Source organism: Plecotus auritus (assembly GCF_963455305.1).
Source record: "Plecotus auritus genome assembly, chromosome: 5".
Taxonomy (NCBI): Eukaryota; Metazoa; Chordata; class Mammalia; order Chiroptera; family Vespertilionidae; genus Plecotus; species Plecotus auritus.
Window position 1 is genome coordinate 133,825,144 of NC_137776.1, and position 24,004 is coordinate 133,849,147.

Consider the following 24,004-nt stretch of genomic DNA (forward strand, 5'->3'; position numbering starts at 1 on the left):
ACAGAGGGAAAAACATTATGTGAGTATTCATATTCATGAAAAAAATTATGTGAGTATTCATATGTTTTTGATTATTTTAAAAAATTTACCTTACATTAAAGAACTATCAAATATCATAAAAAATAGCTAGTAACCCTCAGAATGACACTTTCACCACTTAGCATCCCATTGATCTTTCCTCATTATATGACTTTTATTTTATACCACAGTTAAAATCCCCAACTGAAAATACAAACAACTCTATAAATAGTACATTTCCTTGAAGTTCAACCTTGCTCATCTTTGTTCAGTAATCCATACAACTCCAGTGATTAGTTCTGCTGTAGGCTTAAACCATAACATACAAAAGGCATAAAATGGGCTGGCTTTGTCCTCTTTTCACTGAGTTATAAATTTCCTCGAAGGTTTATTAATGAACAGCACAGTTATAAACACTCAAGCTGTCATCAGGCTCCTTGCTGCTAAATTTACTGAAGCATGCACTCTACTGTCTGCACATCTCCACACACATTTGTAAAGCCACAGATCCACAGATTGGAAGTGATCTTTAATAAGTTCCCCCCGCCCCCCTGCAAACTGCCAGTCCCAAAGAATCCATCATCCTCTGTTAAATGTATAGCTTATGAGTGAATGAATATTTAGCCTATAGTTGTGTCTTGACTTTCTGAGCCTTTCTATTTTCCCAAGACTGTAGTTGTCTCATTCTTTGCCTTCCCAGTTCAGTTCAAGTCAAGACACTTGGTTTCACAGTCACAGCCTCCAAGAATGGCAGGCAAACAAACACTTTCTCTTGATCCCTTGGGTTATCATGATGACTTATCTTGCTCTGTGAAAATGAGTACAAAGAAAGCATCCTTTCAAAAGAGGCAAGTCCAGCTCTAGCTGGTTTGGCTCAGTGGATAGAGCATCAGCCCATGGACTGAAGAGTCCCAGGTTCGATTCTGATCAAGGGCACATACTTCAGTTGCAGGCTCACAGGCTCCAATGGGAAATCAATGTGTCTCTCTCACATCAATGTCTCTCTCTGTGTCTCTGTCTCTCCCCCTCCCTTCCACTCTCTCTAAAAAAAAAAACAATGGAAACCCCAGCCAGATGTGGCTCAATGGTTGAGTATCGACCTATGAACCAGGAGGTTATGGTTTGATTCCCGTCAGGGCAGGAGGCAGCTAATGAATGATTCTCTCTCATCATTGATCGCTCTCTCTCTCTCTCTCATTAATAAAAAATATATTTTTAGCCTTTTTTTTTGCCTCATTTGCTACAGAGTGAGCAAGATGGGTCACCAGCAACTCTACTGGAGCCATCCAAGGAAATTCGGCCAGGGTTCTCATTCTTGCCACGTCTGCTCAAACTGCCACGGTCTGATCTGGAAGTACGGCCTCAACATGTGCTGCCAGTGTTTCCATCAGTACACGAGGGACATAAGGTTTCGTTAAGTTGGACTAAGTGAACTTCCATGAAGGGGTCGTTCAAGACATCTACCTGTGACAGAATGCTCTCTCTTTGTACATAAAATAATAAAATAAAAAACCTTCAAATATAAAATATATTTTCTAAATAGAAAAAAAAATCAATGGAAAAATATCCTTGGGTGAGAATTAACAAAACAAAACAAAAAAAGACGCAGGTCTAGGGGACAGAGATGGCAGACACAATTAATAGACTATAGCTTCCCAAGAAAGATACACAACTCCAAGAAAGGTTTCATGGAATACATACTAGTAGATAGATTTTCTACAAGCTTTATCAAAGACTTTTTTTTGTTAATCCTCAACAAAGGATATTTTTTTTTAAATATATTTTATTGATTTTCTACAGAGAGGAAGGGAGAGGGATAGAAAGTTAGAAACATCGATGAGAGAGAAACATCGATCAGCTGCCTCCTGCACACCTCCCACTGGAGATGTGCCCGCAACCAAGGTACATGCCCTTGACCGGAATCGAACCCGGGACCCTTCAGTCCACAGGCCGACGCTCTATCCGCTGAGCCAAACCGGTTTCGGCAGGATATTTTTTCCACTGATTTTTTTAGAGAGAGTGAAAGGGAGGAAGGGAGTTGGGGGAGGAGAGAGAAACATTGATGTGAGAGAAACACATTGATTGGTTGTCTCCCACATGTGCCCCAATCGAGTCAAGGGATCGAACTTGCAACCCAGGTACATGCTCTTGACCAGGAATTGAACCCAAGACCAATGCTCTAACCACTGAGTAACACTGGTCCGGGAACAGAGAGCAGTCCAGCCAAGCTGAAGCATAAAAGGATAAGAAGTGGTCTGAAAATGTAGGTTGAGAGCCTGGAAATAGCAAAGACCTCCTTATCCAACTGCATGAACAAAGGAACCAGGAGAAAGATAATCTGTGACATTATGAAGCAGACAGGACATACTCCCACCTGGAACCTCTGCAACTCCCACAAAAGATGACTCTCAATCCCGCTTTCCTGCAGCTTCTAGCAGTATAAATCTTAAGATAAACAGGACATATGTAACTTGCTGCAGGAACAGAATGGGAACTGGGAAGGCTATACATGTTCCACAGTCATAGACAGAGGAAAGGAAGCCCAGGTGGGTAAATAGTGGCAGCTAAGAAGAAAGAGAAAGAGAGGCTCAATCCTAGGGCCATAAGCAAACACTGGTTTCTGTAAAAAAAAAAAAAAAAAAAAAAAAACACTCCAATACAATCGAAAAGCAAACAAACTGAGAATGATATTTATGGAAAATAGAGCCAAAGTCCATATCCTTAATTCATAAAAAAATATTTTAAAATACTAAAATATGAATAGAAAAATATAGGCTATTATAATTGTTCAAACATCCTAGTGATTTAAAAAAATAGGATTAAACCTTTTTATTTAAAAAAAAGAATAATTCTTTTCATAACAATCTTCAGTATTACCAAACATCATTTTCCTGTTACTTATGTGAGTACAAATACTGGAAACAATCTGACTTGTCTCCAAATACTATTTGACTCAATAATTAGCCTTCTAACATATGATCCCTTAAGAAAAGGAAAGTTGGACACTAATTTATGCATAAAGCTCTTTACTGTAGTGTAATTGATAATACTGAAATTTGTAAACAACCTTCATAACAATAAATTATTTAAATTGGGATTCATTCTTAGGATGAAATATTCAGCAATTTCAAATAGTATTTTTGAGGGCTTTGAAGTGGCATAAGAAAATATTCAAAAACAATAGCTTACAACAAGAATTAATGCTGAATCCTAAACCCTAAAATGTTTTGTTTGAATAAGCCTAACTACACTAATAAAAGAGTAACATGCAAATTAACCATCACTCTGCTACACCCACAAGCCACACCCACCAGCCAATCAGGAGTGAGTATGCAAATTAACCCAACCAAGATGGTGGCCGGCCATGGAGCGAGCAGGAGGCTTGGGTTTCCCCAGTGATAGAGGAAGCCAAGCTTTCTGCCCGCTCTGGCGGGCCCTGGGCTCCTCTCAAGGCTACAAAGTTTCAATTATAGAAGATAAATAAATCCCAACAAAAATGGCTGCAGCCATGGAGCAAGCAGGAGGCTTGGCTCCGCTCAAGGCTACAAAGTTTCTATTATAGAAGATAAATAAATCCCAGATACCAGGGCCTCCGTTTGGGTCGCCGGAGGTCGTGGCCAGCCTGCAAACCACCACAGGCCCCTCACCCAGGCCGCCCCACGCCCCAAGGGAACCCCCATCCTGATCCGGGACACCCTTCAGGGCAAACCAGCCAGCCCCCACCTGTGCACCAGGCCTCTATCCTATCTAATATCTAATAAAAAAGTAATATGCAAATTGACCATCACTCTAACACACAAAATGGCTGCCTCTATGTGGTCAAAGATCCTACCCCCATGTGGACACAAGATGGCCACCACAAGATGGCCAGCAGGGGAGGGCAGTTGTGGGCGATCAGGCCAGCAGGGGAGGGAAGTTGGGAGGGACCAGGCCTGCAAGGGAGGGCAGTTGGGGGGGACCCAGGCCTGCAGAGGAGAGCAGCTGGGGGGTACCAGGCCTGCAGGGAAGGGCAGTTAGGGGTAACCAGGCCTGCAGGGGAGGGCAGTTAGGGGTAACCAGCCTGCAGGGGAGGGTAGTTAGGGGCAATCAGGTTGTCAAGGGAGTTGTTAGGGGGTGATCAGGCTGGCAGGAAGAAGTGGTTAGGGACAATTAGGAAGGCAGGCAGACGAGCAGTTGGGAGCCAGCAGTTCTGGATTGTGAGAGGGATGTCCGACTACCCATTTAGGCCCGATGCTACTGGGATCAGGCCTAAACGGGCAGTCGGACATCCCTCGAGGGGTCCCAGATTGGAGAGGGTGCAGGCTGGGCTGAGGGACACACACCCCTGTGCACAAACTTCGTGCACCAGGCCTCTAGTTTGTTTGATAATATTCCAATTTTTAAAAAATAAGTATGACAGAAAGCCTGTCTTAGGAAAGTGGGTAAGATCTCATCAAATAGACTCTCTATGGTCCCAGAGTATTTGGAATAACTAGAACACAAGACAAGGGCCTGCACCCAAAAGCTTAATCACAGGCCACTGGACAGCGGGCAATTAATTTAAGTTGAATTAAACTAAAAGACAGTCAGAGAAATTTGGTAAGCACTGATTAGTGGATCCTGGCCAACTGCTTCAGAGATGAACCCACTGAAGACAAAGGTCCAGAACCACTAATCTACCCACTGAGGGGCAGACCCTACTGAGTGATTGAGGAAACAGGAAGGTGAGAGCGGGACACATGATATCCACTGAAGACAATTCCTTCCATAGTGGTTGGTGTCTGTTTGCCTTTATCCTATGGAGTTTTCCATACATTTCCTTCAAAGTTTAATAATTATAAAGACCAAGAAAATACATGTGATTCAATCTGCTATCGTGTCAAATGGTTCCAGATAGTAAATGAGGAAGACAAATGGTGGGTGAGGGGGGTGGAGGGAGGCTCTCTTAGAATAAAATCAACACAAACTAATTATATCATTAAGCTACTCTAATAAAGCTAAACTCTACATATAACCATTGAAATTCTAGGCCTGTAAATTTCCCCACCTAAAAATGTTTCTTTGAAAACACAGTGAATTACATCCCAATTTTCTTGATAACTGCATCAGTTACGTGGTAATTAAATATGGCCTTTAGATCTCCATTGCACAACTCAAAGAGTGGATACTCTGAAATATGGATCCGAACCTCCAATTTTTTCTCTTCATTGTTATATAGGCTGCTCTGACTGGCAGGATCACCAATGTGAACAAAAAGTAACGTGGCAACAGGAACTGAACAAGAATCTGTGTTCAGCACCAACGTTTTCAACCCAGCACTGAATGGCTGAATCAATCAGACTGCTTAAGCTCTGCCACAGTCTCCTTCCATCTCAGCAACACCAGCGCACATGTATATACTGATTGGGGGGGGGGGGGGGGGGAGAAGCACCAGGAATTCATGATAAGGAGCCTATACAACAGAAACGCCTTTTAAGATCCACTGCTGTAACATAAACCTATGTACAAATCTGAGAATAGAAGTTTATCTATTAAGAAGTCTTGGTCAGGCTTACTCAAACTAAACATTTTAGGGCTTAGGATTCAGCATTAATTCTGAAGGCCAGTTAACACAGCACCAAAATTCAGAAAAACCTAACATTCTCTCTAATCAAATGTGAAATACTAAAGCATTAAATCACATTTTCTAAAACTTACGGCCATGTACTGAAATGGATGCAGTTTTAGAGACATAACCTAGACATTTCAGAATTTAAACGTTCAATATCAACTCACTCCCTAGACCACTTAGGGGAGAAATATGTAATAGAGAAGTCTCACATAGGAGCTAAGCAGGTTTGGAACATTTTCTCAGAAATCTTTTCCTTCATCTGCCCTTCATCCCCTGCAAAACAGCCTCCAACATGTGTCTTTACTGGCAGATTCATGCTGCATTTGTTCTTCAACTCTACTCTAGCATTCTCCCCAAAATAGAAAAGTATGCATTTAACTTTTTAAATATAGATGGTATATATTCTTTGGTTGTTTGATTTTAAGAATGACATAAAATTAAAAGGTATTTTAAGCACCATCTGTTCCCTTGCAACAATGGGCAATAATTTCCTGATTGTTTTACTTCATGTACGTGTTTTAAATCTAGAATACCCTTTATGATTATTGCAGTTCGTATTTTATTATTTTATGTAGCCCTCCTTGCCTATGTGTACATTTAGAAACCAGGCTGGGTTTTATCTCCCCTTTGTGCCATTCCTATTTCAATTTCCCATTATCACAGAACTGTTGAGAAAGTCATTTCGTTACTTTTTCCTGTCATGTCTTCCAAATTCACTGGGATAATCCTTTATGAGGCCAGAGAAATGAAATTAGAATGAACTTATTAAAATGTATTTGACCAATCCAATTCTTCAAATACGAGGACAGAGCTTCAAATGCTGTCATTTAGTAAAACAGAACTATGATGGCATTAACTATTTTTCAGTATTAACTGTGGTAAAATAAGCTGAGATGGCAGGTGCAGGCAGGGCCCGTCAATAAAGACAGAACTGGAAACATGCAAGTGCACCAGGTCTACGAAGCCATCTGCTTTGCATGAAGGGAATGAAAAGAGAGCAATGAACTAAGGCGTTCATTTTCAAAGTCCTGATTTGTTAACAAGATCTGTGCAATGAACTCTTATGCACTACTGTGATTCTATGATGCCCCTCAGAAAAAAATCCACTGCAAACCATCTGTCATACTCTATTGGGATAAGTGAGAAGATTTTTCTAATAAACATCTATACTCTAAAAATGTTTTACTTGCCATAAATACAAGATATATTCAAAGAAATGATGTTAAAAGGAAAGACATTGAAAAACAATGTGTTCAATACTGATCATCTTTGTGTTGATTTTTAAGAGAGATATAAACATGTGGATATCTTTGAAGGAATATACAAGGAGTTGTCAACAGGTTTTACCTTTGAGGAAGGGATTGGAAGAGGTGTCTAAATATTTTTCTGTACTCTTAATTTTTTTATAATCTTTTTTTTAAATATATTTTATTGATATTTTACAGAGAGGAAGGGAGAGGGATAGAGAGCTAGAAACATCGATGAGAGAGAAACATCGATCAGCTGCCTCCTGCACACCCCCCACTGGGGATGTGCCCGCAACCAAGGTACATGCCCTTGACCGGAATCGAACCCGGGACCCTTCAGTCCGCAGGCCGATGCTCTATCCACTGAGCCAAACCGGTTTCGGCTGTACTCTTAATTTTTTTTAAATCATGGGCATATATTATTTTATTTTTATATATTTGAACAACTGATATTTGGGTAATAATATTAAAAACCATAGTGATTTCCTTTCAAATAATTTTCTGTAAAATTAAAAGTATTCTAGAACGATACTCAATGATTCCCATATCATTTGGCATTTTAGTTATAATTCAATTTTTGCTGATAAAACCAGCACTACAACAATCACCTCTGTAAATGAACTTTTGTCTGTATTTCTGATTACTAGTACTTCCTAGGAGTGTTAAGAAATGGGTCAAAGGGCATGGAGATGTTGAGGAGTATTAATACATACTACCTACCTGCTTTTGTGGATGCTTATGTTGGCATCCTAAAACCAACAGAAGGGCAGAGTGCCCAGTCTACCAATTACATTCTCATGTCAAATAGACTTCCCTTTTATATTTACTAATACAAAAAGAAATCCTTAACTATTACTTTTAATAACACTGAAGTTCAAACAATTTTTCAATTGTATTTACCAGCAAAGAAACACGTTTTCATGCACTTTAATAATCATCAGAACAATCCAATTTTTAAAAATTTAATATTTAAAATTAAAGAACAATCCAAAATATACATTCCTGAGATCTGGGAATACTCTACCAAGAATCGGTGAAAATTATCAGTAGATCTTTTAAAATGTCCTTTTTGAAAATTAAGAAGTTGCTGGAAACTACCTACTTTTTTCAAATAAAAACCTGGAGCATGTAAAAGCCATGTGTGGACTAGAGTCAAACTTAGCAGGAATCTCTAACACCCATGATGGTTTTCTTTCCAAGAATTTACAACACATGGTCTTTCAAATTCAGCATGAGGCCCAGGAGCTAGAATATGTTTTTTGAAGACAAAAGAACAGCTCCTTCAAATTCCTCCCCTCAGCAATCTGGCCCACAGAACCCCAGACACTGTTAGTTGATGTCATTTCTTTCCATGCTGCCCTCATTATGGTGGAAAGTAAAAGTGAATGGATGTGAGAAATCAGTAGAAATATATAAAGCAATCCATCTGTCCAGCCTGCTGTTAGCACGTATCCTGCAAATACTGTCCCCACGGCCACTGCTTCTCAGCACCTCAAGCCTGAACTCTGTTGGCTTCCCCAAGTTAGTATCAGGGAGTTCCTAGGCTTAGAAATGACCCACGATGAATCACTTTTTAAAATGCATTCAATGCTAGAGGATGGTGCTAAGGTGACTGCTCCAGCTACCGCCCCCACCCCCACTACAGCTGGTGGGGCACCAGTTAAAGCTCTCTCCGCAGGTATGGAAACTGCAGCTCACAGAGGCAGGTGACACAAGTACCCCACACAGAACCAAAATGTGGTTCCAACATGGGATGTGATTGGGTTGGTTTTGTTTTTTGTTTTATTAACTTTGGGGTACAAAAACATGGGCATAAAATAACAAATAAACAACACTTTTATTCAGGAAGGAAGAACTCTGGACTTAGAGCAATGACCATTTGTATTTCTGACAGAGTTTTGGAAAATAAAACCCTGGCATGCTTTCTCCGGGCTTTGATTTTTAAACAGACCTTTTCATGTCTCTGGTCTGGTGTCCAAAGCATGGACTTTGTTACGTCTGATCCCTTTACGATAGTAGGCTGCAGATTTCAGTGCTTCCTTGCCCTCATCTAGACAGAGAGATGCCCATCCCACTACTCTCCTAGGGCAAGCTGGCATTTTCCTCTATTTCTCCACCAATCCTACTCTTCTTTCTATTTCACTAGGATTGACCCACTGAACTGATCCATCATCACTGGAACAGGAAACAGGACTTCCCTCATGCCAGACAGGCCAATCACTGAGCCAAGGTCAATTCCCCAAACTGGAATTCTGGAAGAAAAATGCAGGGAAAACACAATCCTAACCCACCACCAATCTCCCCAGTCTCCACCACAACTCTTCAAGGCTCCTTACATATTTAATTTCATTTATTTTTCATAACAACTATAAAGAAGCTACAATGTCCATTTTACATATGGGGAAAGAGCAATTTAGACAGGTTAGTTAAGTAATGTCTCCAATGAATCAGAGTTTGGCTAACCCTTAAACTTGTACCCCTTTCAACACTACAAAATAATGTTTCCCTTACACATGAGGAAATGATACCCATCAGAATTACATGCAGTCTGAGAGAAATTCAAGACAAAGAATACTGCTCTCCAAGCGCCTGCCGCCTCCACCACCTTGCATTGTCTCCCTTGAGTGCTCTGACAGCAATCTTACGGAGATCAGGGAACCTGAACTACTTGACTATATTTCTAATTAAGCATTTTGAAGGGAGAGGCAAAATATAATTAATTTTATAAAACTTTGAGATTACACATGGAACATAGGCATGCTAAAATTTTTCTTCTATAATGGTTTCTAGCCTTTCCTAAAAGATTATAAAGTAACAGCAATAATAGTGAACTATATGTATGTATGTGTACAATCCTCTCCCCTGCCCCCAAAATACTGATATATCTAACTATAAAATAGATAATTTCCCAATATTAAGATTTCATTTTTTCACATTTTTAATAACATTATAACTCTATGTTGAAAATTCCCTTACTTAGTTATTCATTAGTCATACTTAAGCATAAAAATCTAAATTTCAAACAATAACAGTAAGAGATGTAAAATCATAAAAATTACACTCAGCACTATAAGCAACAAGGCATAAAAGTGTCTCATCAATACAAATGAAAGACAAAAACAATGCCTGGCAGAATTAGCTATAAGTATTAAATTTTGTAAATAGTGTTACAAAGAATTAATCAGTGCTCTAAGCTATTGTGATGGAAATCATTCCTTCAGTGTCCAAGTGTCCAGAAGACACAGTTGCTTTGCTTCCCTTGTTTTACAAAGAGGCAAAATATATTACTGGCCACAGTTTTCAGGGGATAAAAGTCTAGTAAATTAAAAATAATAGGCGCTCTAGCCGTTTTGGCTCAGTGGATAGAGCATCGGCCCTCAGACTGAAGGATCCTGAGTTTGATTCCAGTCTCCAGTCAAGGGCACGTAGTTGCAGGAGAAAACGAAACGATGAATCTCTCTCACATGGATGTTTCTCTGTCTCTCCCCCTCCTCCCTTCCACTCTCTCTAAAAATCAATGGAAAAATATCCTCAGGTGAGAATTAACAAAAAATAAATAAAAATAATAGGCATGCTAAAGGAGGAAGAGAACTAAGCATTGGGCTTCTATATTACATCAGATTTATTTAGGGTCTCCCTAACTGGGGACACCTTTCTTCTTTGAATTGACTAACACTGATTCTTCTCATTGCAAAGGTGCAGACTGTTAAAACAATAAGGGAGATTAATCATGGGTTTCTTCACCCATTCTTTATTCCCTCTGATATTTAAATATCAAAACCTATTCCATTATTACCTCCATCACTTTCAGTCTTCTTCCTGAAAAGGGGCCCTGGCATTGGCACAGAAAGTGCTCTGTGGCCACAGCCCCTTTGGGGAAATTGCCAGACTACAGTTCTACTCAGCAGTTTCTGAAGGAGGAGTGCCCATCCTTTCTGTCACCTTGCTCAGAGCAGAGGGAGGATAGATTGTGGATCCACAGATTAAAGTCTAATTGTAGCCACTGACCTCAGTGAAATCCCATTAAAACTTTATTTTCATTCAAAGAGGTTATATCAAATAATTAAGTAAGCAAAAACTTCTGCACTGAGGCTTCAAATTGGGCATGTGCACATGTTGCTACTGTTCCATCAGCAGAGAACAAAAAGGGAACCAGTGACCTTGGCCAGCATGCCTTACTTAAGAAGTACTATTTCACACTTAGCTCTTCCAAGGAGAATGAAAAAACCACTGTGTGGCTGGACCAGGGGTTCAGAGCCCACTTAAGGGATTTTCCCCAAGTCCTCCGTTAACTAGCTTTTTCTTTAAATCACACACACACACACACACACACACACACACATATACGTACACATATACATATATGTGTATGTATATGTATATGTCTTTTGAGAGAGATAATGGTTAAGAACAAACAATTAGAAATTAGATCATAAAGTTTTCAAGTGAATTAAACTGCTAGTAAAAGGAACCATGGCCAGCAACAGGGGTGCCTTCATTCTAATGCAGCCCCAGTGGCCACAAACTGCTCTTTACTATTGCCATGCTGCCTCCTAAACCACATCTGTACATTTTCAACCATGGCTTTGAATCAAATTAGGAACAGGACCCCTATTATTTTTCAAATATATTTTTATTAATTTCAGAGAGGGAGAGAGAGAGAGAGAAACATCAATGATGAGAGATAACCATTGAATGGATGCACATCCCCTTCTGGGAATATAGCCTGTCACTTGGGCATGTGCCCTGACCAGGAATCAAACCATGACCTTCTGGTTCGTAGGTCGACCACCGACCCACACCAGCCGGGCCAAGACCACTATTTAAACATTATAGTCTCAGCAAGGAACCAGGGATTCTGGCTATTATATAAACTCTGGGTGCCCAGAGCCCATAAGATTCTCCCATCATTCCCTCCAGGGCTGGCCAACCTGCTTCCCTCAAACATCTCCAGGTTTTCTTTCCACTACCCCACAGAATTCTGGATCACCACTGACCAGAACACACTCTCCCAACTTCTCCCCTCCTCTCCAAATCTAGGACAGAGCCTTTCATGTAAATTTTTACTATGAGTTTACTATTATAAACACTAGAAAAGGCAGAAAAAATAGTAAAAAAAAATAAAAAAATAAAAAAAACCCCTAAAGCTTCAAAACTACTGCAGTAAAATTTGGTCCCTGGTAATCATAAAAACATACAGGGTGGGGCAAACGTAGGTTTATGCTTCTGAGTACGCAAAGCACAGAGTTTATTCTTAGATTATTATTTATTGAGTTTATTCTTGTATTATTATGTATTATTTACTGAATTATTTTCCATATGAAAAACTGTAACCCTACTTTTGCCCCACCCTGTATGTCAAGGTAGGTGCATCCTCAACTTTGTTTTGATTCTACACACACACACACACACACACACACACCCATCTTTTTGTCCAGGCTGAAGCTTCAGAATCCCCCTCATTCCTCAAAATGACGGATGGAGTAGAGAACCTTTGTGGGGGGTTTTCCCACTTAACCAAAGAGCAAAGTAAGAGGTAATGATGGTTGCTTTATGGGCTGAAAAAGAATTCATATGTAGGTTTCTCGACAGGGCAAAAGACGACAAAATAAGTGTCCATTGGCTTTAACAAACCAAATGGAAACAGATGCCAGAAAGAACATGGGGCCACCTAGTGTCAACTTCAACTTACCTGGGACAGGATAATTTTGAGTCTTCAGGAATCTTGAAAGTGATCCCACAAATTACATACTATTTAATCCACCCCATCCAGGAAACGAGTTCAGGAAATACAGGGCACTGGGAGCCAACCATCTGCCTCCAAACCCAGCCTCACCATCCTCATTTAGTGCATTACCCCAATGACCCCAGTTCGAGATGGGGCTAGTAGAGGAAAGAAGGCATCCATCCAATTATCTCTGAATTGGCACCATCAGTTACATGTATGAAGTGCCCTGGAGAAGGCCTGGCATGTTGTGATCAATGGCAAGTACTATTACTCTCAAACTATATGAACGTAAAACAGCTTAAAGACAAATTAATTTTTTTCAAGGGTATGTAAGTTATTAAAAAAGCCAATTTACTTTCTTAAGGTAATAACATAAATTAAAGCCTCAAAAAATATATTACCGTGATTTCAGGTTAGCAACTAAATGTCAATGGCACAAACCATATACCCACTTACATTTAAATCCTATAATCCAGCCAAATTTAAGTTAGCAATAAATGAAATCCGGCTCCCTTGCTCTGAGCCCCCGATTATCTCTCCTGCAGACACAATATATGCCAATCAATGAGCTTTCTAGTCTACTACTGGAAGTCTCTGATTTTCTGAATACCACAACTCAACACGTAATCAGAGCAAAATAGGGACAAATGTGAATATTTTCTATCTAAATACCCCTTTGAAGTATATAAATACTAACTCCCTAGCTGGAGTACAGATCCTAAGAACATGAGTTCTTATGCTTCCTTTTTTCTACATAATATCGTCTATTCTTCCTTTGAAGCTCTGTAAAAAGGACACCACAGAGCACTCGTCAGCACTGTTGTACAGTACCACCAGGGGCCAGGAAACAGAAGCAAAGTAGAGGTAAAAAGAGAAAATGAAGAATATAAAATCTCCATGGCTCACAAAGTTTATATTATATATGTATTATCAGACACTTAAAATTAGAATGCTAAGAACTGGTAAATGAGCAATGTGCAAAATAATCTATATTTTCTTTCCTTCATAAGCCACAAGAATAAAGAAATATCACTCGACTAGTATTTTGTGATCTAAAGAATATTAAAGTATAACCTAGTGACTCACCATTACAATGATTCCTGATGGTTTTAATAAATACTGCCCAAGATTAAAGGTTTTTTGGGAAGGATGCTGATTTTTTTTAAAAAAGAAACAAATTTAATTTTACAGAAGGATTGAAATACAAAATAGAATGAGCCCATATCGTGGTTTTTGTATGCGAGACAATCTCATAGTTGAAATTCTTCCAGATGAAAGGGAAATCAATTTCAAAATTCTATCATCTCTTTTTAAATTTGTTGAAACGTTTGAGGACTCAAATATCAGAATGCTTTAAAATTAGATCGTGAGGTAACGCTCCTGGAGTGTAATTTTTCAACTTTTTGGCATATAATATTAATAGAGTATCACTTTAAGTAAAATTAATGCAAAATAAGAGATAGCATGTTGGAGTTACCAACTATTACCTCTCCTTCCAAGAAGATAGCATTACTTATTGTGCTGTAGATAAGTCTCTCACACTGCACACACTGTCATAAATACATTACTTCTGATAGTGTAGGCTAGACATGACTGTCCCCAAGACAATGATTCTTTTTTACTCAAGAAAATCCGTACAGTAAATAACTTTTCTTCCCTTTGAGACAAACACAGTGCTTGAGGCTGCTGCAACACAACAAAATATCTTCACAAATGTCTCCAAACAGTCAAGCTGAAAATCTAAGCCAAAGTTTCATTTACCAGCCTGTCAGTTTTTTGATGTGAAGCTAATGAATGCAGTGGCAAACAAATCCATCAAACCTAACATCAAAACAACTGCACTTCATCCCACCAAACAGAAAAATGAAATACAACCTGCAGGCCAGCTCTTTGATCCAACCCAGGCAGGAAGCAGCCCTATGTGCCACCACATAATCATGGACTCCATCTCAGCACCGAAGAAAAGAATATTCCACAAACGGAAAACATTCACCTCGACTGTGCACCGATACCTCATTTCAATCGTTAAGCTATGTTACATATTTTTAAACCTCTACTAGAAAAAATATATATAGTATTTCACTCTAGATTGCTATTAAAATGCCTAAAATAAGTAACAGGATAGCATGTTCCACTCATAACACAATTTTACAAATGAAGGTTTGTAAAAGCCCTCTGCTCCTTATGAAGTCTCCTTGAAGACAAAGACTACACATCTTTCTCCTCTGTACACATGCATGCAGCACAGTTCGTGGGCAGAGGAGGAACTCGCTGAGCACTCTCCAAGTCCAGCTCTGCCTGAGCCAGTAGGCAAACGGGCATGTGGCTATCCCTGAACATCCCCCTCAAAGTTTTCAGTGAAAATCTTACCTCTGATTAATGAAATGGGGAAAATTACATAATGGCCTTGTTAAGTAAGTGTGTCCCCTTAAGACAGAACTTCTGATCTGCAATATCATGCAGGATTTGCTATGTTCTGTAATACCATGAAGGATTTGCTATGCTGTATTTTGCAGGTCAAGGAAAGAGAGAGCTGAATGATCCTCAGTGAGGAGAGAAAGAAAGAGGAACAGTAAGGGCCTAGGGCATTAGCAGAGATTTTTAGAAACAGGGATAGTCAAATTAAGTTGGTTTCAAGGCTATGAGGTCAATGTCTCCTCATGTCCATCTCTGCCCATTTTCTGAGTCTTCTCCACAACCACGGCATAAACAGCCTTCTGTGAGACAAGGCAGTTTGGGTAGATATGAACACACCAAAAGGCAGTGAAATAGTCACATAAGTATTGTTTTTGTTGTTGTTGTTATTTAGTTGAGAATATAAAACATCCATGAATTTGCTAAAATTTGGAAAACAGCTATTTGGGCTTAGCACAAATAACGGAATGGGAGTTCCAGTCAATGTTAGCCATTTCTTGAACAAATATCACATACCAATAGGTCAGTAATAAGAGTCAAAAGAAACCCACAGAAATCCCCTCTCCCATCCTACTCCAGAGAAGCCACCAGATGGCAAGCAGCCAACGACAAAGGAAGCGGTCCTTGATCCCTTGCCAGCGCCACCTCTACTCTCACTTTGCTCTCATCAAATGGGTTATCCTCCAAGGGATGAATTCACAGAAACATGCATGGTGCCCACACACAGCAGACAAGCACTCTCAGAATAAATAGAGCTTCATTCAATAGCAGCCACCTGAATGGGCTGAAAAGGTCCTGTTAACCCAAGTCTGCAGGCCCTTGAACAGAGACCATCAATATATCAGTGAACCTGGGGATTATCTTTTCAAAACCTAGTGGTTTTTTTTTTAAATAAAAATTAGTCTTCTGTAACAGTTCTTTTCCAAGTCATGAAATCAGAGATGCTGGTTTGTAATATATGAAATATAATCAGTGGAGACCCCACATTAATTAATTTTTGCTGCACCACAAACAGATACTATATGAGATGCTTTTACATACTCAAATCAAATACGTGACAGGTGAAGCAGATGTTTAAACCATGAAAAAGTATGCCACTGCTTTTCAAATCATCCCTCCCAAATGCACAACTCACCATCACTTATGACAAATAACTGTTTTTTTAATAGTTATCATTTAGGATAAAGTGAAGAAGGCAAAGAATTAAGAAAAAGTAACAAATTTGGTCATCTTCAAAGCTAAATGTCCTTTAAGTGCAATCCATAATTAATCTACCATACATTACATTTGTCCCCAGCAAACACAAAGACTAATACCAAGCCATTAATTTTCAAAGATTAAAAACTACGTGTGTCTACGCACATATGCGCACGCATGCACACACACACACACACACACACACCGTAATTTCATAAGGCTGCCTAAAGAAACAGACCTGGAAATCAATAAAAATATATATAATATATATCAAATAAATTATAAAAGACACCAAAATCTGCACAAAGCACTCCATCACAGCACACTATAATGGAAGAGAACTTATTAACTGAGAACAGTCAAGAAAATATTAACATTGGGGAATATAATTTTAGAAAGTGTAACGATGTTTCAGTGAAAACTTTTAAATTGTATCCGTTACAAGTTTAGTTTCCGGTTTTAATCAAAATAACTAAAATTATTTACATGATTCAAAATAAGTTCTTAGTATATCATCATGTCAGTTATTCATTGGAACTCTCTGTGGTAGGCAGAATGTCTATATACCCATGTCCGAAACCCTGAAATCTGTAACTGTTATTTTACATGACAAAAGGGACTTTGTAGATTGCTTGCTCTGAAATGTAGAGAACCCCAGGCAAGAAGCTGAGAGAGGCCTCTAGCAGCAAAGACACAGCTGACAGACAAGAAGGAAAGGGGAACTCAGTCCCACAACTGCAAGGAGCTGAATTCCGCCAACAACCTGACAGCAAGGAAGTGGGTTCTTCACCAGCCTCCAGTAAGAGCACAGACCCACAAGCACCTTGACTTTTCACTTGGTGACCTATAACCTACCGAACTCTGAGAAGCACATGGACATTGTTTTAAATCACTAATTTTATGGTAATTTGCTACAGCAGCAATAGAAAAAGACTACATTCTCCGAGTAGCACCACCTCGCCAAAAATAAGGGACAAGTTGAGACAACACCTAAAAACATATACAATTACAACAATTTTAAATTGACTGCCCAAACTGCATTATAACCATTGAATACTGCATACCTAGTAAAATACCCAGAACCAGACAGTCATATCTTTGACTAAACTGAAAGCTATAAATCAACACAGCATGAGTGCATATGAACATACCTGAGTTTTTTTCCCCTCACAACAAATCTATGGGGTAGAGAGGTATTTCTACTTTACATAGGAAGAAACAAAAAGAATAACTTTCCTGATGTTACATGGCCAGGAAGAAGAAAAGTTGGGCCTCAGATCCCTGCCTCCTCCACCACAGTCCATGGCTCCTTAACAACCCCACAATTCTAGGTTCCAAAAGCTGTGATTTCAGAAAGGATTACTATTGGCCTCTCTGACTTGGTCACACTCCACCCCACGTCCACACGTAAATGTGGACACATTTCAGCCTTGGGGAGAAGCTATTTTGGTCAATACCTAGATCTGAAACATAGTAAAAAAAAACACCAACTAATTTTTTCTAGAGACTCTGAACAGCTGTGAGAGCTGAGTTGCTACTGCAATGATTAAAGATGCAAACTATAAAATAGCAAACCTTGTTCTAACCTCGAGGCTATGACACTGTTTCAATGCAGATACCAGCATTACATTTATGCAAAATAACACTGCAGTAGCTAGCCAAGGTACTTACACACTGAGTTTTCTATTTTTTTTTTATTAGGTTTATTGTAATAGGCAGGATGGGTAATGGGAAGAAATAGTTCAGTTCTGTTCCTTTCTAAATTACCCCTCATAAATAGAAATTACTCAGAACAGAAAAAGTCTTCTAATAGCAGGAGCTTTCTTTTATGTCATGAATTCATTTGAATGCTTCCTGAGCTGCCAAAGGGCTATACTTTTATTTAAATATATTATGCAATTTTCTAAATACACATATAAATTAAACCTGGAGTTATCTGTCCTGCATACTAGTATATTTGCATTCAAGTTTTATCAATGTAGAATGAATAATACTCACTTGTGCCATGCAGTGGCCAAGGTAAGGACATGTAAGCTGTGTGTATCATTTTCCACTAAGTCTATGTCAATTTTGCATACTCTATAAAACACATAGTTTCATCAACAAGCTGCCCTCTGCCAGCCTGCACCTTTGCTTTAAAAGCCAAGGAAAGACAGCAACCTAATAGAAGCCACCATCACTTTGAAGCTGTCCTCTCTTTAATGCCACTGAGGGAAATAAATTAAATTTTATAGAAGCTGTTGCTTATGAATGAAAATACACAGTATGTAAAACTAAATTAAATATGCTAGGCGGAAGATGCAAAACTTTATCCCAAATTTAACATGAAGATATATTTCTTATTTTACATTATTACTGTTAAGAATTTATTTCGGCACTAAGGTAAGTTTTAATCATTCCTTCTTATCATTCTTCCTCAACTTGTTACAATTTTACCAGACACTTTTTTTGTGCAAATAGTTGTTTTTTAAGCCATGGACTGAATTCTAGCATGGAGTTCAGTCATATAGCCACACAGGGAGCCACTGGAAAATCTCACCAAAAAAAAAATCGGAGGCCTTAAGAGAGAAGCAAATATCAGTTGCATAAAATTACCTCTCAAGGTAAATTATTTCACATTAATTTCAAAACAAATAAATATAGCTACAAATGGTAATACAGCCTGTGTAAAATATTTAGTATGAAATAAATTACCATGGTAAGAGGTCAAACACAAATGCTACAAGTGATCTTAGCTTTCTCACTACACTAACCAGAATACACATTTAATTTATGCTTTATTTCTCAGGCATAACTTACCAATTTAGCAACTTTCCCATAGTCAATCCATCTGACAGTAGCAAAATTTGTAGATTCTGCACAGTTGAAACCATGATTAAAACCAGCATGGTAGCCATATGGGAACGTGATCATAAATTCTCCAGCCTCCTGGGTGATCTGCAGGGTAGAAAACATATAATATTTTCCAATTGTAAGACTTTTACTTTGTGAATACAAGTAAAATACATTTCCTAGAAAAAAAATACAGAAAAAAATGCCATGACATCAGAGTTGTACCAGTATAAAAGAAGTACCCCCAAACCCATTACTTAATCTTTAATAGTTCTTCAGAAAACTTTTCAAAGACTTTTCTAAACAAGGTTTAGTTCAATCATTCAATCCATAATGAAAGATATCATATTTCATATGAAAACATCTCTGTTATTCTAATAAATTTGTTTATATAATCAAGCAATGTATATATTTTATTATTTATACACTAGAGGCCCAGTGCACAAAATTTGGGTCCCTCAGACCAGCCTGCACCCTCTCTAATCCGGAACCCCTCAGGAAATGTCCAACTGCTGGTTTAGGCCCAATCCCAGGGACCCCCCAGGAATCAGGCCTAAACCAGCAGTCGGACATCCCTCTCACAATCCAGGACCGCTGGCTCCTAACTGCTCACCTGCCCGCCTGCCTGATTGCCCCTAACTGCCCCCCCCCCGCCACCCTGATCACCCCTAACCACCTATGCCTGCCGGCCTGATCGCCCCTAACTGCCCCACCTGCCAGCCTGGTCGCCCCTCAATGCCCCCCCCTGCAGGCCTGGTCACCCCCAACTGCCTCCCCACCAGCCTGGTTGCCCCCAATTGCCCCCCCCCTGCTGGCCTGGTCGCCCCAAACTGCCCCCTCCCGGTCTGGTCGCCCCTCACTGCCCCCCGTGCCGTCCTGGTTGCCCCACGCAGCCTGCTGTTCAGTCGTTTGGTCGCCCCTCACTGCCACCCCCTGCCGGCCTGGTCGCCCCATGCAGCCTGCTGTTTAGTCGTTTGGTCGTCCCTCATGAATCCCCCTGCCGAACTGATTGCCCCACGCAGCCTGCTGTTCAGTTGTTTGGTCGTCCCTCACTAACCCCCCTGCCGGCCTTGTCGCCCCACGCAGCCTGCTGTTCGGTCATTACTGTGAGGGCATCCTGACCAATTTGCATATTACCCTTTTATTAGTATAGATGTCTATACTAGAGGCCCGGCGCACGAAATTCGTGCATAGGTATGGTCCCTAGGCCTGGCCTGCAATCAGGACCATCTTCCCCAGCTGCCCGCAGCCAGCCCCGACACCCACTGCCACCCACCCACCTGATTCCCCATTCACCATCAGGTGATCAGAGCCTGCTGGCCGGGGGGAGGAACCGAGAGGTCGGCCATTCCGCTCACTTGCCAGCCCCACCCCCGCTGCTGGTTGCCCTCTGGGTGTGGGGTGACTGGTGGGGCAGGGGTCTTGGCTTGGCGCCATCCACATCCCCCACCACCCACCCACAGTTTCCTGTTCAGAGCCTGCCAGCCTGGGAAAAAAACCAAGAGGTGGTCAGTGCACCTCATAGTGACTGGTTGAGCGGTTGTTCTGGTCATTCCGCCGTTAGGGTCAATTTGCATATTACCCTTTTATTATATAGGATAATTTCTTTTTATTTCAGATAGGAAGGAAGAGGGAGAGGGAGAGATAGAAACATCAATGATGAGAGAGAATCATTGATTGGCTGCCTCCTGCACACCCCCCACTGGGGATTGAGCCCACCACCCAGGGATGTGCCCTTGACCGGAATCAAACCTGGGACCCTTCAGTCCACAAGCCAACACTCTATCCACTGAGCCAAACCAGCTAGGGTGTATTTTATTATTTTTTAAATTTTGCATTGTTACCCTAACCGGTTTGGCTCAGTGGATAGAGCGTCGGCCTGCAGACTGAAGGGTCCCAGGTTCGATTTCGGTCAAGGGCATGTACCTTGGTTGCGGGCACATCCCCAGTAGGGGGTGTGCAGGAGGCAGCTGATCGATGTCTCTCACATCGATGTTTCTAACTCTCTATCCCTCTCCCTTCCTCTCTGTAAAAAATCAATAAAAATATATTTAAAAAAAATTTTTGCATTGTTGGAGTTATATTAGGACATATCATAACTGACATTTTTCAAGTTGGAGCTGCAAAAACTTTGATAGTGGGTGTTGAACAGGCTTCGTTATGAATTCCTATTGTTAAAGAGTTGGTGGTATTCACCAAATTACTAGTATTCTTTTATAATACTTAGAAAACATTCAATTAACCATATTTCACTTAATAGTAAAATTTCTATCAAGTAATTATTCAAATAAATGTATATATGTAGGCATGTGTGAGAAATGCATTTTTAAGTATAATTAAAATACATAAATCAATCAGGAGCTAAAAAGCAAAGATGAAAAATGTATTTATTTTCATTTTGAAATTTTTTAAAAAATCATTTTCATAATCACCAAAGCACACAAAATACACCATGACCTATAGAAAAATATTAAAGATAAAATTTTCAGAGTTTTGGTGTGTGTGTGTGTGTGTGTGTGTGTGTGTGTGTGTTGTTAATCCTCACCCAAGGATATTTTTCAGTTAATTTTTAGAGAGAGTGGAAAGGAGGGAGGGAGAGAGAGAAACATTGATGCGAGAGAGACACATCGACTGGTTGCCTCCTGCAAGCACCCCAGGGCCAGGAATCAAGCCTGCAACCAAGGCACATGCCCTTGACCAGAATCGAACCTGCAATATCTTCAGTCCGTGGGCCGAAGCTCTATTCATTGAGCCAAACTGGCCAGGGTCAGAGTTCTTTGTTTTTTTTAATTAGACTACTCTATAATATATTATCAAGTTTATTGCTCTCTAGTTCATTCAGTCACCATGGTTCATTTCAGTCCTTAAGGTTGAGAAATGAATATATGGGTATGTACATGTGTGTAAATATACAAGAGACACATTGTACAAATAAAGGTGCTCACACTACAATTTACTTGCCAGTTTAGGAATGCTAAAATGTTGTGTGGGGGAGATTTTCTTTCCCAATAATTCTGAAATTTAGTTCATCATCCCCTACCCCCATGATACCCCAGCAGGTGTCCTATTGCAATGAGTAGCAACTCAGCTGGCACCTGGCAGAGAGAGAGAGAGAGAGAATGGCTTATCAGTGTTCAGCATGGCTCCAGTCCCATCATTCTGAGCCACGTAAGAACAAAGCCTGATTCTCTCCTTTCCTGATCTCACTGAATCTCATTAATTATAATTGTGCTTGGAAACTAGGCACATCCTTGTAACCATATGATAAAAGAAAATTCACCCTGGAGAAACCAAGATGGCGGCATAGGTAAACACCTAAACTGCTGCCTCGCACAACAATTTCAAAACTACAACTAAAAGACAGAACGGACACCATCCAGAACCACAGGAAAGCTGGCTGAGTGAAAATTCTACAACTAGAAGGAAAGAGAAAAGCTCACAGAGAATTGGAGGTACGGCAAAGGGTCTTTATGCGCGCAGAGAGGAAGGGCAGCTGAGAGCCTGGCTGACTTTCTCTGGCGGAAGGGGGAAGGAAGCCCCCGACCGCACTGAGCCCCAGTTCTGACTGCACTGAACCCCAGTTCCAGGCGAGCCCCTGGGGACCCACGCTCTTGTGGGGGGAATCCGGACTCTCGGGCAGAGACTCGGGAGCTGGGGAAGGCGGAGGACTGAAGGAGCACGCGTGCCAGTGCGCACAAAGGCTGCAGAGGTTGCCACAGGCTTTCCCTAGTGGAAGGGAGTCGGAGGCTCCTGACCGCACTGGGCCCCAGTTCTGACTGCACTGAACCCCGGTTCCAGGCGAGCCCCTGGGGACCCACGCTCTTGTGGGGGGAGTCTGGACTCTCGGGCGAAGACTCGGGAGCCGGGGAAGGCAGAGGTCTGCGTGTGCGTGCAAGGGCAAGGCTGCCGGGAAGCCAAGACTGTCTGCTCCACCCTGAGACTCCACCCCATTCAAGCCAAGCACAGAGGCTATTGCAATTTGGCAAGTCTAATCCTATAAGGCTGTCTCCAGCACCGAACTTCTCCCAGCATAGACGCAGCTGATCCTTACAGCCAACTGGCCTGGAGGTCAATTCCTCCCAGTGATACCAACAACAATCAAGACTTAACTACAACAAGGCTGTACACACAGTCCACAAAGGGGTGCACCAAGAGTGTCCACCTCAGGTTAACTGGGGAGGCCGACCCACTGGGCCATATAGGAAACCTAGCACACAAATTTACCCTACCAACTCAGGGAAGCAATGAAAATGCGGCGACACAGAAACAGATCACAAACGAAAGAAATGGAGGAAAATAAACGACTGGATATAGAATTCAAAACCACGGTTATAAGGCTTTTCAAGAATATCCTAGAAAAGGCCTATAAATATAACGAGACCCTCGAAGATATGAAAAAGGACCAACTAGAAATTAAACATACACTGACTGAAATAAAAAATATTATACAGAGACCCAAAAACAGACTAGAGGAACACAAGAATCAAGTCAAAGAATTGAAATACAAAGAAGTAAAAAACACTCAACCGAAAAAGCAAAAAGCAAAAAAAAAAATCCAAAAAGTTGAAGATAGTGTAAGAAGACTCTGGGACAACTTCAAGTGTACCAACATCAGAATTATGGGGGTGCCAGAAGAAGAGAGAGAGCAAGATACTGAAAACCTATTTGAAGAAATAATGACTGAAAACTTCCCCCACCTTGTGAAAGAAATAGACTTACAAGTCCAGGAAGCACACAGAACCCCAAACAAAAGGAATCCAAAGAGGACCACACCAAGACACATCATAATTAAAATGCCAAGAGCAAAAGACAAAGAGAGAATATTAAAAGCAGCAAGAGAAAAACAGTTAGTTACCTACAAGGGAACACCCATACGACTGTCAGCTGATTTCTCAACAGAAACTATGCAGGCCAGACGGGAGTGGCAAGAAATTTTCAATGTGATGAATAGCAAGAACCTACAACCAAGATTACTCT

The 24,004-nt window shown here is 40.6% G+C and overlaps 2 protein-coding genes across 4 annotated transcripts in view; one reads left to right on the plus strand and one right to left on the minus strand.

Annotated features, from left to right (window-relative positions):
- The window catches only part of KDM4C (lysine demethylase 4C), a 375,701-nt gene that overhangs the window by 230,087 nt on the left and 121,610 nt on the right, over positions 1-24,004 (minus strand). For all 3 annotated transcript variants that reach the window (XM_080668088.1, XM_080668087.1, XM_080668089.1), the window contains one exon: positions 18,995-19,132. In XM_080668088.1, the coding sequence (XP_080524214.1) occupies positions 18,995-19,132 (138 nt within the window). The remainder of the gene's footprint in view (positions 1-18,994; positions 19,133-24,004) is intronic.
- LOC308249711 (small ribosomal subunit protein uS14-like) lies at positions 1,275-1,436 on the plus strand (the record flags this gene model as incomplete). The annotated part of the gene is made up of 1 exon (XM_080671461.1): positions 1,275-1,436. One exon carries the CDS (start codon positions 1,275-1,277, stop codon positions 1,434-1,436), a length of 162 nt encoding a protein of 53 aa, XP_080527587.1.